This window comes from Nothobranchius furzeri, chromosome 5, assembly GCF_043380555.1.
Source record: "Nothobranchius furzeri strain GRZ-AD chromosome 5, NfurGRZ-RIMD1, whole genome shotgun sequence".
Classification (NCBI taxonomy): Eukaryota; Metazoa; Chordata; class Actinopteri; order Cyprinodontiformes; family Nothobranchiidae; genus Nothobranchius; species Nothobranchius furzeri.
The window spans coordinates 72,699,436-72,716,210 of record NC_091745.1 but is presented as its reverse complement, the minus strand read 5'-3'; the positions used below and the strand labels follow the sequence as shown (position 1 = coordinate 72,716,210).

The 16,775-nt window shown below is 44.5% G+C and overlaps 1 protein-coding gene across 7 annotated transcripts in view; it reads right to left on the bottom strand.

Annotated features, from left to right (window-relative positions):
• Positions 1 to 4,276: 4,276 nt before the first annotated feature.
• The window catches only part of cadm4 (cell adhesion molecule 4), a 287,904-nt gene continuing 275,405 nt past the window's right edge, over positions 4,277 to 16,775 (bottom strand). For 5 of the 7 annotated variants that reach the window (XM_015950117.3, XM_015950120.3, XM_054741016.2 and 2 more), the window contains 2 exons: positions 7,640 to 7,768; positions 4,277 to 6,470 (listed from right to left, as the gene is read on the bottom strand). In XM_015950117.3, coding sequence (XP_015805603.1) covers positions 6,361 to 6,470; positions 7,640 to 7,768 — 239 coding nt within the window. In that variant the 3' untranslated portion in view covers positions 4,277 to 6,360. Of the gene's footprint in view, positions 6,471 to 6,643; positions 6,723 to 7,639; positions 7,769 to 16,775 lie in introns of all 7 variants that reach the window. The other 2 variants (XM_015950119.3, XM_015950121.3) reach the window with 1 other exon arrangement.

Genomic DNA, 16,775 nt, shown 5'->3' with positions numbered 1-16,775 from the left:
GTCAACAGGAGCGGATCATCACTAAATAAAACAAATTAACTGTGTTCATGATCTCAAACATGCAGGAAATGTGCTGGAAGCAGACCTCAGCACAAGGAAGCCAGCTCCATGTTTTACTAAGACCAACAGACTGGAGCGGCACTCTGAAGATGCAAATGCAGTATTCTGGCCACAGAGGGCGGTAAGGGTCTGGCTCAAGAAAAGTATTTAAAAATATAAAACATTTGAAAAATGTCCCTTTAAAGAACACATTCTCACTTCCAGCGCGCCAAAAACAAACGCTTGGTCAGGCACCCTCCGCCTCAGACCCCTGATGCCAAAAATGCCCTTTTTCGTTACTTATGTGCGAAAAGGGGTTTTTCCCTTTTCTGGCTGCAGATTCCAATGCAGCGTAAAACTGACGTGATGGGATATCCGCTGATTCAGCACCGAACCAGCTCATTTAACCGCACCTAAACCTTAACGTTTTGCTGTTTATAACCTTCCCCTCTCCCTCATCCTAACCTTAACCCTCTTGCTACCTAAAACGTTACTCTCACTGTGATCAAGCGTCTGTTTCACATGCATTCTGACTGGGAATTTTTGTATTTGCCGCCCAAGGGGAACATTAGAACATACCATCTGGTGAGGGGGAGGTTACAAATACTCTCTGCTTTTAACATCCACCTTGGTAGTTGAAACCTCCCCCTCGCGTTGCCTCGGTCCAAACCCGACCAATGACGAGGCGGCTCCCGCCGTTCACTTCATAGAGCCGGCTTTTAGAGTGATCGACACATCACTAACGTGTTCACTAGCAAGATGGTTAAGGTTAGGATAGGGGTGAGGGGAAGGTTAAATAAGAGGTTAAGGTTAGGGTGAGGTACAATGAGCTTGTTTGGTGCCCTGGCTGCGGACATCCCATCACGTCAGTTTTACGCTGCATTGGGATCTGCAGTTAGAAAAGGGGAAAAACCCCTTTTCGCACATAAGTAACGAAAAAGGGCACTTTTGGCGTCAGGGATCTGAGGCGGAGGGTGGCTGACCAAGTGTTTGTTTTTGACGCACTGGGAGTGACAATGTGTTGCTTTAAAGCACAACATCAACAACAAAAAGCTCCCATGCTCTTGCAGTGCAAACGTCCGTTCACTTGTAATGTCTGCCTGGAATCTTTCTGCTTCCCAATTGGTCTGACAGCTACACCAACACAAACGTTTCACCTCAATCAATGTCCAGTGTTATACCATCACTACACACACACACACACACACACACACACACACACACACACACACACACACACACACACACACACGCCACGTGAAGCAAACACATTCAAGACCAAAGAACAGACGCTGCTTTCAACAATTGACCAAACTGTCTAATCCACTGTTACAGCCAAGAAAACAAGAGCGTTTGGTTTTAGATTTGCGTTTACTGCATGGTCACAAAAATATGATGTCATAAATCTCAAGTCTAAATCTCTCAGTAAGAAAAAAGTCAACTATTCATGGATATTTTCTACCATTATCTTTCAGGTATTATAAAACGACAACGCCAATGTGTCTCAGTCAAGAGCAAATATTTCACAAGAATTTGTTTTTACAATACTTTGTATTGTTTTTAGGACATACAGATAAAAAAAAAACCATCACACAGCAGTGTTACATAACATTTGTCCTGGGGTGACGCTGGCACAGGAGTTAAGTGATCGCCCCGTAATCGGAAGGTTGTAGGTTCGAGCCCGGCTCAGTCTGTCGCTGTCGTGTCCTTGGGCGAGACACTTAACCCTCCTTGCCTGCTGGTGGTGGTCGGAGGGACCGGTGGTGCCAGTGCTTGGCAGCTGTCAGTGCGCCCCAGGGCAGCTGTGGCTACATTGTAGCTCATCCCCACCAGTGTGTGAATGTGTGTGTGAATGGGTGAATGACTGATTGTGTTGCAAAGCACCTTGGGGGGTTCCAGGACTCTAGAAGGCGCTACATCAAATGCAGGCCATTTACCATTTATCCGGTAAAAGTTGATCACAAATTGTGTTAGGATAGCCTGAAGTGCGACTTACAAACACGGGGGAACAGAATTTCTCACAGCAGCACAAACGGCTGTACATGAACTTACTGGCATTCATTCTTAGAGGAATATCAACATTGTATGGTTTGTCCTGATACACTTTTTCCTCACATAGTTGATAATTTTTGTGTTTATAAGTTTTACATAAAGTCTTGATAACAATATTGGTAAAATTCTCATTGGGACTAATAATTATATCATTCAGAAATTGCCCGAGCCAATCAAGGGTACCAGATTTTGGGGTTTTCACTTTTCATTCTCCTGAATAGTTTTCATTGTGTTTAAAACTTTGCTTTAAAAATTAAACCAAAGACCCACAACTCTCAGCCTAAACCACTGTTATTGTAGAAGATCATGATGGCATTTTAGCTACTGCTACTGGAGAAAATGACCGCCATCTGTTATTGGCCTCATGTTTGTAGTTTTACATCAGCCTGTCACGGATTGGTGGTTTAACCCCCCAGTCCCACCTCTTAGAGACAATGTGTAGTTTTTGCCATTATTTCTGGAAATAACCATTAAAATGTAGTTAAAAATGAATGAAATGATGCCCAGTTGTTGAAAAATGTTGGCAGCTTTGTAACATTTAACCATAAAAATCAGGTCTAAAATAAATGGTGGGTCTAAGTCTCTGGAAGACACCATATTAGGTGCCATGTTTCTTTCTACAGGAGCCTATGAGGACAAAATGCATTTACTGATCTGTAACAAATGGTTCCAAAACTTTCACCATTCTTAAATATTGTTTTACACATTTATCTCTTCACATATTGCCAGTGATGAAAGGGAGTCTGGTGTAGTCGTTATTTAGTTAAGTTTGCACTCCTCAGGGCTTTTTGACCCTAATGGGCATCCATTGGTAAGGTCTTACTCCAACACAAAAATACTGCTTGCTTGCAGTGATTTAGGTATCTACTGCCCCCTATCGTGTATCGAAAAATACACACTGTCACTTTAAAGCCAAGTGTCAAGCAGGAAGGCATTGGGTCCCATTTCTAAAGTCTTTGGTATGACCCAACCGGGAATCGGACCCCGATCTCCCAGTCCCAAGGTCAGACACTCTTCCACTAGGCCACTGAGCTGGTCAACACGGTCATAAGACAAGCTTTTCCTGGAACTTTCTTGGCCCAGATGATGCGTAGCCACCGGGGCGATCGCTCTTTTTCAGAGGCAGAATGTATTTCTCTGAATGACGAACACATCGTGATGTTGTTGAATGTAGCTTTCCATCATCTTTAGGAGCTACTGGAGACACGATACGTCATTCCCTCCTGACACCAGAACCTGCAGCACAGCCGTTACTGATAACATGCACCTCTGGATTAACCCTAAAGACACTGAAACAAAAGCATCAAACGATGGGACACGCTGATGAAATACAGTTTGGCGCATGTCCTTGAATCTTGGACATCAGATCACTTAAACGCTCCAAAGAACTGGTGAGCAAACAAAACAAGAGTATAAATACATGTTTTGTGAGAAGAAGAAAGAGAAAGACAAAAGACAAGTGGTCTCAATCTCACAAGACGTACGACAAAAAAAGAAATCAGGAACTTTTCTTGAAGGACACACTCCTGTTTTGACGAATTTTAAAGGAGCAATATTCTCCTTTTTATTGCTCATCGACCACAAGTCTGATAGCGGGAGCTACCAGAGCCACCTCTGCGTCATCATAAACTGAAGATATGTCTACTTTCCACTGAATTGTTTGCTGTCAGGAGCGTCGACTCATGCCGGTAGCGCCGGGCGAGTCCATTACTTTGATTGCCGTTTGACAGTCTGTCTTTATGACAGGCGACTGTGGAGCTTCACCATCGATGGAAGAGAAACACATCGATCTATCACCTTGTGACCTCCGGCGGCTTTCACACCCAGCCTTGCACACAGATGGACATGTTGAGTGCTCCTCAACAGAATCGGGTATCGATTGCGTGGAAGTTAATGGCAGAGTCATATTTTTCTGTGTGAATCTGACTTAACCCTCATGTCACCCCTTCTTCCCCGCTATCTGTTCTTGTGATTCATTAACCTCGCCACATCACCCGCCGTTTTGTTTATTCTGCACGAGCTGCCATTTCCAGCTGGCTCCGTCGCCTTTATTTTTATCTTCCTACCCATAATTCTCCCATTCCCCATTGATCTAATCAAACACTCTTTCACCTGTTTACTTTTCAAAACATCTCAAGAACAGCGCCTGCCGATTGCACGGTAAACACACCACAAAGCAGCCGGGTATTTTTGGATTCTCTTTTATTTTGTCGTGCTTTGTATCCTTCCCCTATAAAGAAATAGTTAGCTATATATCAACAGTGACACGTGGACTCTAAAATAAACGAGTGTGTAAGACAGGAGAAGAGACGACTAGGCACAAGAGACAGAGAGAGAGAAATACTGAGAAAGAGAGAAAAGGTAGGAGGAAAAAATAACAGCATTTCTTTTATAGTAAAACCAAAAACAAACCATGAAAAGTGTACATTTCTTTAACATTTACAATTATAATAATAACAACGGCAATAATAATAACAGTAACAACAATCGGAATTGTTCAAATAATAATAATAATCATTAAAAAACTGATAAGACCTCTGGTTTCTCAAAGACAAATGATTTTTTTATTCTTTTTCATCATTTTTTTAAAGATCACTGGACAGTAGTTTGTTCGGTTTGCACCTCTATGGGCTAATATTCTGTGTTAGTATAGTTGCTTCATAATGCGTTTCAATAGTAAACAGTTTTCTTAAAAGTTTCATTTAATTTACGTCACTGTTCTGGTTTTTTATACAAAGACTTCAGTGATATGTATGCTTGTTCTGCCGACGTGTTTACCGCATGTATGAATGTGTGTTTGAAGCTGCACGGGAAATAATCCATCCACTCGGTTCACTCATTCACTTCTTCTATCCTTCCTAAGGACTTTAAAACCTTTTGAGCCTCTTAATGACATTCGAAAAATAACGAAGCTTCTTTTTTTATGTCTTGGCAAGTCACCTTCCTTTCTTCTTCCTCAGGAACGCAGCCCGGCGCTAACCCTCTCATTCCTCAGGGCCAACGTTAGGAGCAGCAACAGACGGGGACAGAGAGGCTGGACTATGTTGTAAACTAGTGACAGGAACCGAGAAGCATATTTTCCTTCACTTTTGCAGTTAAAAGGTACAAACTTACTTTTAAAGGGGACATATTATCCAAAATCCTTTAGTGCTACATTTTGAACTCTACTGCCTCTATAAACTCACTAAATGTGAATAAAAACCATCTATTAATTTTCTGTTAGACTTCAGGAATCATAAGCTTCTGTGAATCATAAAAAAGCTAGCGTAGAGCCACCTGCTCACTTTCGGACGCTTACAGATGCTGCCGCGTTGGACCTGGAGGAGCAGCGGCTCAACTCCGAGCCCCTGCTGGGTATCCGAGCTCCTCGACCCATAGCAGCCAATAACGGAATTGGTGGGCGTGGCCAGTAACAGCTTATTTGCCCCGAAACGGCTCGTTCTGAAACTTCTTGATTTTGTTAAAAGTACTTCACAAACAAGTTTTGTACAGATCATAGAACTTTAAAAACTTTATTTTTGTCCCCTATAAAAACCAACTTGCAGCCTAACCGAAAAGTTACGTTTGGGCCTAAAAAGTAGATACTTCCTGGTACTCTGGCTGCTCAGCGGACAACGTACTTTGGCAATTTACCATCGAGCGATAAATAGATCCTGTTCAGCTCTCCCCATCTTAGCCCCGCCTCCATCATCACGCTGCTCGCCCGCTGTCTCCTTCAGTTGAAGATTGAGCTTTGTGAAATGGGTTCTTCTATTCTCCAGGCAGCGAATTCTAGCAGTCATCTGCCTCTAATTCCCCTTCCACTTTGGCGGTGGCACAGCCAGAGTGCCGCTTTCCATTGTGTTGCCCTCTTCCCTCTCGATCAAAATAATTATGGCATCATTTCGCTTTTGTCTACATTCACTTCACTCTGTCTCCGATGTCTCGCGCTGCCTCTGCTTCCCCCCAGTGTCTTCGACTTACAGTGGTGTATACGGCGCGGTCGTTAGCGTCTGCGTGGCCTGGAGGCTCTCCGTCTCTCCGGCTGTCTCAGGGGTTATGGGAGTGTGTGTGGAGCTCATGGAGTGGAATGGAGTGTGATGGATGGGCTGTGTGCAGGATCTGTATACAGTCACTTTCAGAAGGCCGCCTGTCATGGCGCATTGTATAGAAATGTTTGTGAGTGCGTGTGTGTGTGTGTGTGTGTACTGTATATAAGTTGGGAGAAAAGGGAGAGGGACTGGAAAGGGGTGCGAGGTCAGAAGATAAGGGATCAAGGAGAGAGAAGGGCTACAGTAGGTACTCCTTCTTGCCCTGGCTGACGTCGTTCCCGTTGAGGAAGGCCTCCTGCACCTCACCGTGTTCATCCAACCCGCTGGCCTCATGGGTAAGATAGGAACCTGGAGGAAAAGAGCAAGAAAGATGGCAGAGGAGAGGTAGAGAGAGAGGAAGAAACAGAAACAGAGAGAGAGGGAGATTGTAGGGGGAAGGTTAGCTGGCAAAGCGTCATGATCACTGCAGAGCCATGGAGCATTGTCACACCGATCAGTGCTAATATTATAGTCTTCCGTACCTATGACTGATTAATTCATTAGTTAACTGACTGTTAGGTCAATACCAGGTAAGAATAGGCTCTCGTGTGCGGTAAGAGCCTACAGGGCAGAAAATTAGAGGTGGCGGATGGATGCATGAATAGAAAAGTCATAAGAGGTAATAGGAAAGGGAGAAATGTGGAGAGTAAAAGGCGGGGAGGGAAGAGAAATAGGCAGAAAAGAGTGGAGGGAATGTCAGGTGCAAGTGAACAATTGCATGTTTGCATCACCCAGAAAAGAACAATAAAACTCCTTTAAACAACCCTGGAAGTCCATATAACAAAACGGTGTGTGTGGCGTTCTTGACACAAAACTCCAGCCGGAGCGTCCTTTTAGCCTCGGAGTGATCGACACTCTCATTCTCCTCACCACAGAGGTTGGATGGCTTGCTGACAGTCGCGGCGGACCAAAAACAAAGCCCTAATGGCCTTGTCTCAACATTGATTGGTTGTAATGGTGCTGTCTCTGTGCTGATTGGCAGTCAAGCCATACTGAATGTTGACAGACATCTTGTCCAGCCATAGGGTGAGTAATACTGGCTGCAGCTGCCTACTCTATTCCCAGATCATCTATTGGCAGCTGCAGCGCATCGTGTACCGCTGCCAACGAGGGGGCCACTTAAAGAGATAGGAAACAGGTTCCAGGCTTCTTCTGAGCCACAATGCACTAACATACAGTCATAAAACACTGGGACCACACCTAGCCTTCCCACCCCACCCTTTCCCTTCAATCACCCCGGCCAAGATCGTTTATTATGGACAGCGCCTCGCTAGAGAGGAGCATCCCATTCAGTCCAGGTCTGTGCTGGCTATTTTACACCTTCGTTTAAAAGATTATCCACCAAGAATCTGGTGGTAGCTGGACACAAATGACTATTTCACTGCAATCTTTGCCAAAAAAAGTGTTGCAACCACGCAGTTCCTAATTTAAAGTTTTGTTATTTGGAGTGTGGCTCGAAGGATGTGTGTGTGCATTACCTTTCTGCCGGACGGAGCACCAAATGGTGACGATGAGGACGCAGATGACGGTGAAGACCAGCAGAGCTAGAACGCCACCTATCACCGCGTACGGTACTGCGCTGTGGGTCTCTACCACTGCACCGGGATCTGAGAGGAGAGAACAAACACGCGAGCGAGACAAAAAGTGTGCGTCAGTAAACTGTAGTGGGGGGGTTAAACGAAAAGCACGAAATCTGGAGATCATGAAAGACAAAGAAATGTGTTGCTGAAAAAATGAAAGGAGGAGATTAAGGAGACGCAAAGAAACACCCGCCTGGGAAGGCGTACTGGGAGCAGGACGTGAGAAAAGAGAATTTGGTATCTTTTTACCCAACTTGTATTATCACCTTTCATCACTCCCCCACCCTTCCCCCTGACTTAGAGGAATGCCAGACAGTTTGAATTGGGTGAGGAAAAGGGGGAGAAATGAGCAAAGTGGATAAAAAACAAGGACGTCGGCTTCCATCAGAGCAGCTGACAGGAGCACAATACAGTTAGAGGGATGAGAACTTTAGAAGAAGAAGAAGAAAAGATCTTCTCTGTAGCGCCTCTCAAGATAAAAATCACGAGGCGCTTCACAACAACAAAAAATGTAAAAATATAAAAAATAATTTAGAAAATGGTTAAAAATATATTTAAAATCAGCAAAAAAATAGACAATTGTGATTAAAAATGTAAAGAAATAAAGAGAGAGTGGCGAAGAAGGTCATACAAAAGCCAGCCTGTACAAGTGAGTCTTCAGCTGCTTTTTGAAGGAGACCACTGAGTCCACTGTTCTCAGGCTCAGGAGGAGAGAGTTCCAGAGTCTGGGGGCCACAGCAGCAAATGATCTGTCACCTTTGGTCTTTAGCCTGGTGCTGCACAACCAGCAGGCTTTGATCACTGGACCTCAGGGACCCGCTGGGGGTGTAGGGACTAAGAAGATCACCAATGTAAGATGGTGCTTGTCCATGTAAGGCCCTATAGACCAGAACCAGGATCTAGAAATGAACCCTGAAGTTGACTGGCAGCCAATGAAGCTGGAGGAGAAGCGGGGTGATGTGGGTGTGTTTGGAGGACTTGGTCAGAAGCCGAGCACAGGCATTCTGAACCACCTGTAGACGGTTCAGGGAGGTTCTGCTCAGACACGTGAAAAGAGAGTTACAGTAGTCTAAGCGTGAGGAGATGAAGGTGTGGAGAAATGTCTCAAGTTCAGACCGAGACAGAATGGGACTCAGCTTAGCAATGTTCCTGAGATGGAAGAAGGAAGAGCGAACAAGAGAACTGACATGAGAATCCAGGGTGTGAGCTGGGTCAAAGGTCACGCCAAGATTCCTGACAGAAGGTTTGGTGTGAGAAGCAAGCTGACCAAGAGAGTCTCTGACTTAGGGAACCAGCTTGTCTGCGGCACAGATGAGGATCTCAGTCTCATCTTCATTCAGCTGAAGAAAGCTCCCAGCCATCCAGGTTTTAATGGAGTAAGCAAGTGTGTAACAGCTGCAGCTTAGACGTCTCATGGGGCTCAAAGGAGATGTACAGTTGGATGTCATCTGCATAAAGATGGTAGGAGATTCCTTTGAAGGAGGTCAGGATGTGCTGAAGAGGAAGCAGATAGAGGAGGAAGAGCAGAGGCCCCAGCACAGAACCTTGTGGGACACCATGGGTAAGAGAGGTGATGGAGGACCTAAACTTGGAGACAGCCACAGAAAAGGAATGCTCAGAAAGATAAGAGGAGAACCACTCCAGAGCAGATCCTGATAGGAGTATTTATAAGCTGAGTTATGAGGAAGAACAGCCAGAAAGCACCATTTGCAGGCGGCTGAGTAAGACATCATAAAAAAATCTGTATTTGGAATTTGCTTTTACTCATACTTTTAGTATAAAATAGAGTTGTTCTTCAATTGTTCACGTTTGCCAAGTAAACTGACCTTTGTCCTTAAATTTGATTTCGTTTAGTTTTGGAAACAACACAGTTTTGTTGTTTGGGACTCGAATCAAAGAAAGTTACAACAGGAAAAAAAAGTTTACTCGTCTTTTTTTTAACACTTTTGCAGTGGTTGTTAGTCGATCTCTGAAGAAAAAAAAACGCTCTGGCTCTCACGTTTCAGGAGAAAGAAGTTAGCCGGAGGAGGGGGAGCAGAAAAGGGCAGGATTTGGAGTTTGACCCCAACTTCACACTGGAGCGACAAGAAACGGTTCACTAACGAGATTCCCTTCCACACCGGGGGAGTGTCAGCCATGGAGCGGCTTCTCCGCCGTCCTCCTCGTTGGACTCGCAAGATCACAAAATCCCGCGAGACATCAAAGGTCACGTTTGTTTATGCCATCTGCCATTAAACCACAAAGAAGGAGGAGGAAATCACATTTGATGTCATCTATGATGTTGTGCATCTCCATTGCCAGTGTGGCAAAGTGGAGAAGGGAGGGCCCGGCGGGATTCGATCCCCAGACTCCCTGGTGAGAGTCATGCATGATAACCAGCTAGCCAAAGGGATATCCCCATGGCCAAGAAGCCAGGGCGCATGATCTATCGGGATACAGTGACAGAATGCTCACCCTGTCACACAAGCATGAAACACACACCGTTGCACTTCTCAAACGATGCTGGGAGTAAATAAACTTTTAGGTCACATGTACTGACGCAATCTACATAGATAAGACATCGCAACGCTACAATGGTCCTTTATTTTGAAAATTACCAGATGTTTTACACCAAAACCGTGTTCTAGCCCCGTCAGTCTCTATTTCTCTTGTCCGATTGCACCATCTAGTGGCTGACAAGCATATCACACAAAAAGTCTGTCGCTCTTTTTTTTAAGATGGCGACTTTACGTTTCTGTTTATAAACGTGTTTCTGTAGCCCACACACAGAGCTAAAACACATTATTGTACAAGAATTATTCTCATGTCATGCTGTGCTTTCATCCATCCATCCGTCCATCCATCCATCCATCCATCCATCCATCCATCCATCTATTTTCATCCGCTTATCCGAAGTCAGGTCACGGGGGCAGTAGCCTAAGTCGAGAGGCCCAGACTTCCCTCTCCCCAGCCACTTGGGCCAGCTCCTCTGGGAAAATCCCAAGGCATTCCCTGGCCAGGTGAGAGACATAGTCCCTCCAACGTGTCCTGGGTCTCCCTTTAGACCTCGTCCTGGTTGGACGTGCCCGGAAAACCTCACCAGGGAGGCGTCCAAGAAGCATCCTGACCAGATGCCCGAGCCACCTCAACTGGCTCCTCTTGATGTGGAGGAGCAGCGAACCTACTCCGAGCCCCTCCCGGATGACCGAGCTTCTCACCCTATCCCTAAGGGAGAGCCCAGCCACCCTGTGGAGAAAACTCATTTCGGCCGCTTTTATCCGCGATCTCGTTCTTTCGGTCCCTGCCCAAAGCTCATGACCATAGGTGAGGGTAGGAACGTAGATCTACCGGTAAATCGAGAGCTTCACCTTCTGGCTCAGCTCTCTCTTCACCACGACAGATCGATACAACTCCCGCATCACTGCAGATGCAGCAACAATCCGCCTATCGATCTCACGCTCCAGTTCTCCCTCACTCGTGAACAAGACCCCGAGATACTGTGATTTCATATATTTATATTTTAAAGACTTTCTTGTCTGTTAAAAGTTCATCAAGTCCGCATCAGCCTTAAATTTGAAGCATCTAAGCGGCAGTCTAACGCCATTGGTTAGTTCTGGTCGGCGCTCAGTTCCCTATTGCACAGAGCTCTGCGGGGCAGGGGGCGTGCTAAGCAAAGAAAAAAAAAGACATATTGCTTACAATATACCACAGTACATGATAAAATATTCACTTTTAAGGATTTCTGAAAAACCATACATCATTTCTGAAAGTAGAAAACTCCAGAAAGTTACTTTAAATGCAAAAATGGATACTTCCCAGAAGTGTCTCATGGCAAAAATAGAACCCGATCCTCTCTTTAGCGGAGCGGCGTGCTGCTTCTGGCCGTGCCGTGGCTGGTACGGATCCACCCTAAAGTCTGTAAAGGGTTCTATTTGAAGCAGCGCCGTTCCGTGCTGCTGATGCCTCCAAGTGTGCAGTTGGGGTTACTCGTTATTTTTTCCTGATATTTGGACATTTTATCTCCACAAATAACTCAAGCCTGTAGAAGTTCTGCTGTGTGGTGGAGTCGCTGATGCTAACAGTTAGCTTCAACTAGCCGAGACATTCTCTGCGGTCTCCTGGACGCTAAACAAACAACAGCCTTCCCTGTCGTGAGCCAAGATGGGTGAGTCCATGAATGTTAATTTACAGCGTGACATAGATCTGAGTGGCTTTTCTAACAGGAGCATTTCCCCGTCTATCTTCTGTCAGCGGCTAATACAGGACATGTGGGTAGAAGACTTTTTTCATGTTTAGCCTGCAAGTGAAACTCAGAGTGACCGATCATGTTTCAAAACAAACGAGGATCAAATCGTTTCTGCGTGAACCTCCTCTTTGAAAAACCCTCTTTTAAACATTTTTTTAATGTTTTCGGCATTTTTTTTTCCCGCTGAACTCTTGTTTACAGCGGGCTGGAATAAGACTCAAAGCTCCACCGAACGAGAGAGGTATCTTTTTGTAGCGTCTATGGAGATAATAACAGGTAACATCTTGAAATTAATGGGCTGTAGCATTCAGTTAGTCTGCAGAAAGAAAAGTGAGCCTGGAGATATTGTGATGTTCATGACTTGTTAGTTGGAGGAGCAACAAGCAGCTTGTCAAGGATCCGCATGTTTCACAGACAACAGTCTGACAACAACAAAAGCTGCATGCTTACCAGTGAAGAAAAGGAGGTGGTAATTTAAGTATGAATGTGCTGAAAAATGAACGTCCTTTTGAGTCGGAGCAACTGGGCCACTGAGAAAATAACAAAAAACCTTTTGATGGGGCGTTGGCACAAAAAAGATGGTGAGCCCAATAGAAGACAAGGACATGTAGTTATTGATTTAGCTCTTGGACCTTCATGAGGTAGAATGAAAACATGAATCATTAATAAAGTGTTCACACAGATCAGGAGGGAAGGGAAGATGGAGGAGGAAGACTGTGTTTCCCTAGCTTTTACCAAGCCGGGCAACAAACTGATTAAGTGCACGATCACAGACTGACAGATGTGCGTATTATTAAAAAGGATGCATCTGCAGTTACGTGGCTCGCAGGACTCAGATGCATTAAGACAGAGCAGCTGGCCTAAGCCACATTTCACAGGAGAGGAGAAACTAAGCAGTAAAGTGCACGGCATTTCTCTCGTGCCATCTTGTTCTTAATCTCCTGCAGCCAGAAGATCCACAGGAAATGACTGACAGTATTAAAAATTGTGCCGTTTCTCTGAGGAGCCCCGTGGATCATACATCAACATTGACTAAACATCCACCAAAGTCTTCACTCTGAAGACTTTTCCCGGCATCTCCTTGCATGCCCAGCAGCTGAACAACCCACCAGGCAGCAACGTAACAAGAGGAAGGCTTTTTCTTCCCTTTGCCTCATCGTTTCTTTCAAGTGAAAAGGCAGACGAGCTAAAGGTGTGAAAAGAAATCATTTACACCGAGGAGCTCTTTTTGGGAGCACATACGTGAAATAAATATGCATTTTAGATAAAAAAAAGAGAATTTTAGTTAGTTTTAGGGCAACAGTAGAGGCAAGCAAGTTTGCTAATACCTGCAGCGAAGCACTTTTCCAGAAGGATGGGACCAGACAACCACCTGGATCCCTGATGTTTCATCCCTCTTTTCTCTTTATAAATCTGTGTGTGCAGATAAATATGTTTCTTTAGCACCATCTGAGCCCTCCAGAGGCAAAAGTTAGTCTCTAAGCTCCTGGTGCAGACTCATTAACACCGAGCACCAGGACAGCCAGCAGAGACCGCACACTCACAAACACAAATGCTGACTGGGCGATGCGTTCGAGGAGGACAGGAGGCATCAAACAGCCGGTGATAAGAAACCAGAGAGCTGGATGAACACGGTACACACGCTAGCATATGGAAGCACATATACTCAGGTTAATGTGTAAACAGGGTGTGTGTGTGTGTGTGTGTGTGTGTGTGTGTGTGTGTGTGTGTGAGAGAGAGAAGGGCACCTGAGAGCTCTCAAATTGCTGTAGAGGTGAGTACACCAAAGGAGAGGATGAGGAAAGACACTGAAGGTAAGAAGAGCTAGCTATGACTTGCAAGAAAAGGTTCATCAGAAAAAAAACATGAGCACTACCTCCTTTTTTTCTTTTTTATGCAACTAGCATGCAGACTTCAACATGTCTCCATTATTAATAATACAAGCAAGTATATTTATTGAATAACAATCCTATCTGCTTTTTTTTACAGTGCATTCGGTCATATTATTTGGATTATTTTATATCTGTGAGCATTTATAGCAACAATATGCACCAACACGAGTCACTGAGCGTGACTGCAGACATTGTGCACAGTTAATTAAATCTCTAAGTGTGTTTCAAAATTAAAAACTCGGGCAAATTGCAACATATTGAAAGTCTAAGTTTAATTGAAATGTGTGCAAGTGTAAAACAAATGTTAGGACATGTGTAAGCTTAGTGTGCTGGTGAAGGTTCTCAGCCATCCAGGCCATGGTAATCCAAAGGGTTCAAATGAAGGCAACTGGACTTCTTTGGCTTCCAAAGAAGTCCAGTTGCCTTCATTTGAACCCTTTGGATGAAGCTTATTAGTGTTACTTCATCTCCTGTAAGCCTCTAAGAATAAAAAACGGATGTTTGTCCTTAAGTGTTTAATTTAGGATTTGATGTTTCGGGGTTGCATTTTTTAAAACTAAGAGCTAATGACCAATCAGGTGGTTCTTGTTCTCATGAGGAGGCTGCAATGATCGCATCATAAAGGAAACTTTACATTTAGATTTAATGTCAACTAACAGCTTTTTGGGTTATCAACTGTAAATTGTTTCTTTGCACAAGTTTTAACGTTTATTTAGATGCAAACTGAAATAATTAAAAGTAAGAATTTTACAGTGAAATGATCACACGACAGTCTAAGGTTTCATTCATGCTGGAAGGAAGGTTACATTCAAACAGATTTTCGTCTCAGCCGAACCGGTGGAGTCTTTAGCCCCTTTTAGATGACACACCATGCTAGCAAATCAGCGTTATGCTGCAGCCACTATGTGTCTTATGAATGCGTCATGGTGGTATGGCGATGCGAGAATTCTGCGCAACACTTGGTAGTAATATTGCCGCAACGCCAGACTTGCGAATGCATATTTGGTGCAGCAGAGGCTGATGTCATGATCACGTGTGGAATTACTGCCAAGCTCCAGCTGGAAATTATATTGAAAATGAAAGAAAACACTGGCAATAAGTTTAGCTCTTTAACCAGAATCAGCTGAGATGGTAAACTGGAGCAATGCAGCGGTCTGGGAGCTTCTCTCTGTTAGAGCTGGAGGTCAGGTCACCAGAGACTGCAGAGCGACTGTGGAGGACAGATGCCTTTAGGAGTGGCTTGTGAAAAAACTTAATGAGCGTCCAAGATAAACGGAAGTTCGTGGCAGTGCAGAGACCAACCCTATACCCCTTTGTGTCTCACACACCACACTACCGCCACCGTCTGACCACTTATAAATGACCTAAGGCTGCCGGATGCCTCGGCCTTGCAGCAAATTGTCTGAAATTTTTAATAAAGGAGGCTTTTGTTTAAAACCTTAGCCCGTGAGGGTGCCGAGTCTGTGTGAGCTAATGCTGCTGCGCTGTTATTTGTAATTCGACACCGAATAGCAAAAAGCTCCAGATTTGTGGAGAGTTTGTTAGACAGCAACAGGAGCGACCCAGAAGTCATTTCTTGTACCCCTAAGAAGCCACGGCACCTTTTTTTTTTTTTTTACTGTAATATCAGGTAAAGAAGGCTAGATGCTAAAGTTGAGCTAACAATGCTAACGGTGAATTAGAAACAAAAAGTTGGCTCTGAAAACATCTTAAACTACATTTTCAATTACCACCAACTCAATCAACAGATTCTCACTCCCGAAACATGGAAAACTGACGCTGGGTGACCAAGCGTTTATTTCCGACACGTTGGGAGTCCCAGAGCGTTGAAAATTGACGCGCCATGCCAGAGCATTGGATTCCGATGGCCGCGGTAAAACAGAGATTTCACCAAATTCTGACCTTTACCCTCTTGTTATTTAACCTTCCCCTCACCCCCATCCTAACGTTAACCCTCTTGCGGATTCAAAATTCTGTTCCTAGATGCAACGTCCCTCTCCGACACGGTTAACGGGAAGTTCAGAACGAGCAACAGGGTTAAGGTTAGGATGGGGGTGAGGGAAAGGTTAAATAGCACGAGGTCAGAGGTTAAATGTTGGTGAAATGTGTGTTTTACCACGGACGTCGGAATCCAATGCTCTGGCATTACGTTGGGACTCCCGACGCATCGGAAAGAAATGCTTGGTCACCCAGCGTGAGTTTTCCACGCTTCAGGTGTGAGAATGTGTTGACTCAGTACTACAAATGTAAATATGTGTATGACTCGTCTTTGCTCGTCATCTAGAATCTTCTGGCATTGATCTTTAATCGGCAACAGCCACAAAATTCACGGAACGGGAGGCGGAGAGTTACTCGTCTGTTTTGAAACATGGACTACAGTACCCACACTTCACCACGGGATGTCATTCTTACTTCATGCACCTTTAATTACACAATTTTCCATAGATTAAAGAAAACAAGTCTCAGCCTCTGTTTCACAACAAACATAAAATTGAAAGCTGAAGAGCTACACAACAGTTCAGGGCTGCTCTATAGCTGCATGGTTGTGTAGAACATCACAGATGATGCTCACAGCTCTGCTAAACTTATCCTTACATTCCCGTCCAGACAAAACAATTGTTCTCTCAGTCGAAGGAATTTAACCTCGTTTCTTCTTCCGGCTCTTGGAGGGTGCAGACGCTTTTTTCCTCCTCTCCTCCATATCTTATCCTCAAGGTCTTTGTCTGTCCGTGTGTGCTGGTGCACGGCTGCTTCTACATTTTTTCTGTAAACTGGAAACTGAAATTCACTAAAATGGATCTCGTCGGTTGGTCATTCAACACAATTGGTACAATTATTTCAATGATGAGAACGGGAGAAGGGGCTCCCGGATGCCCCTCCGCGACAAAACCAGTTGTATACATCATGGACTCCTGGA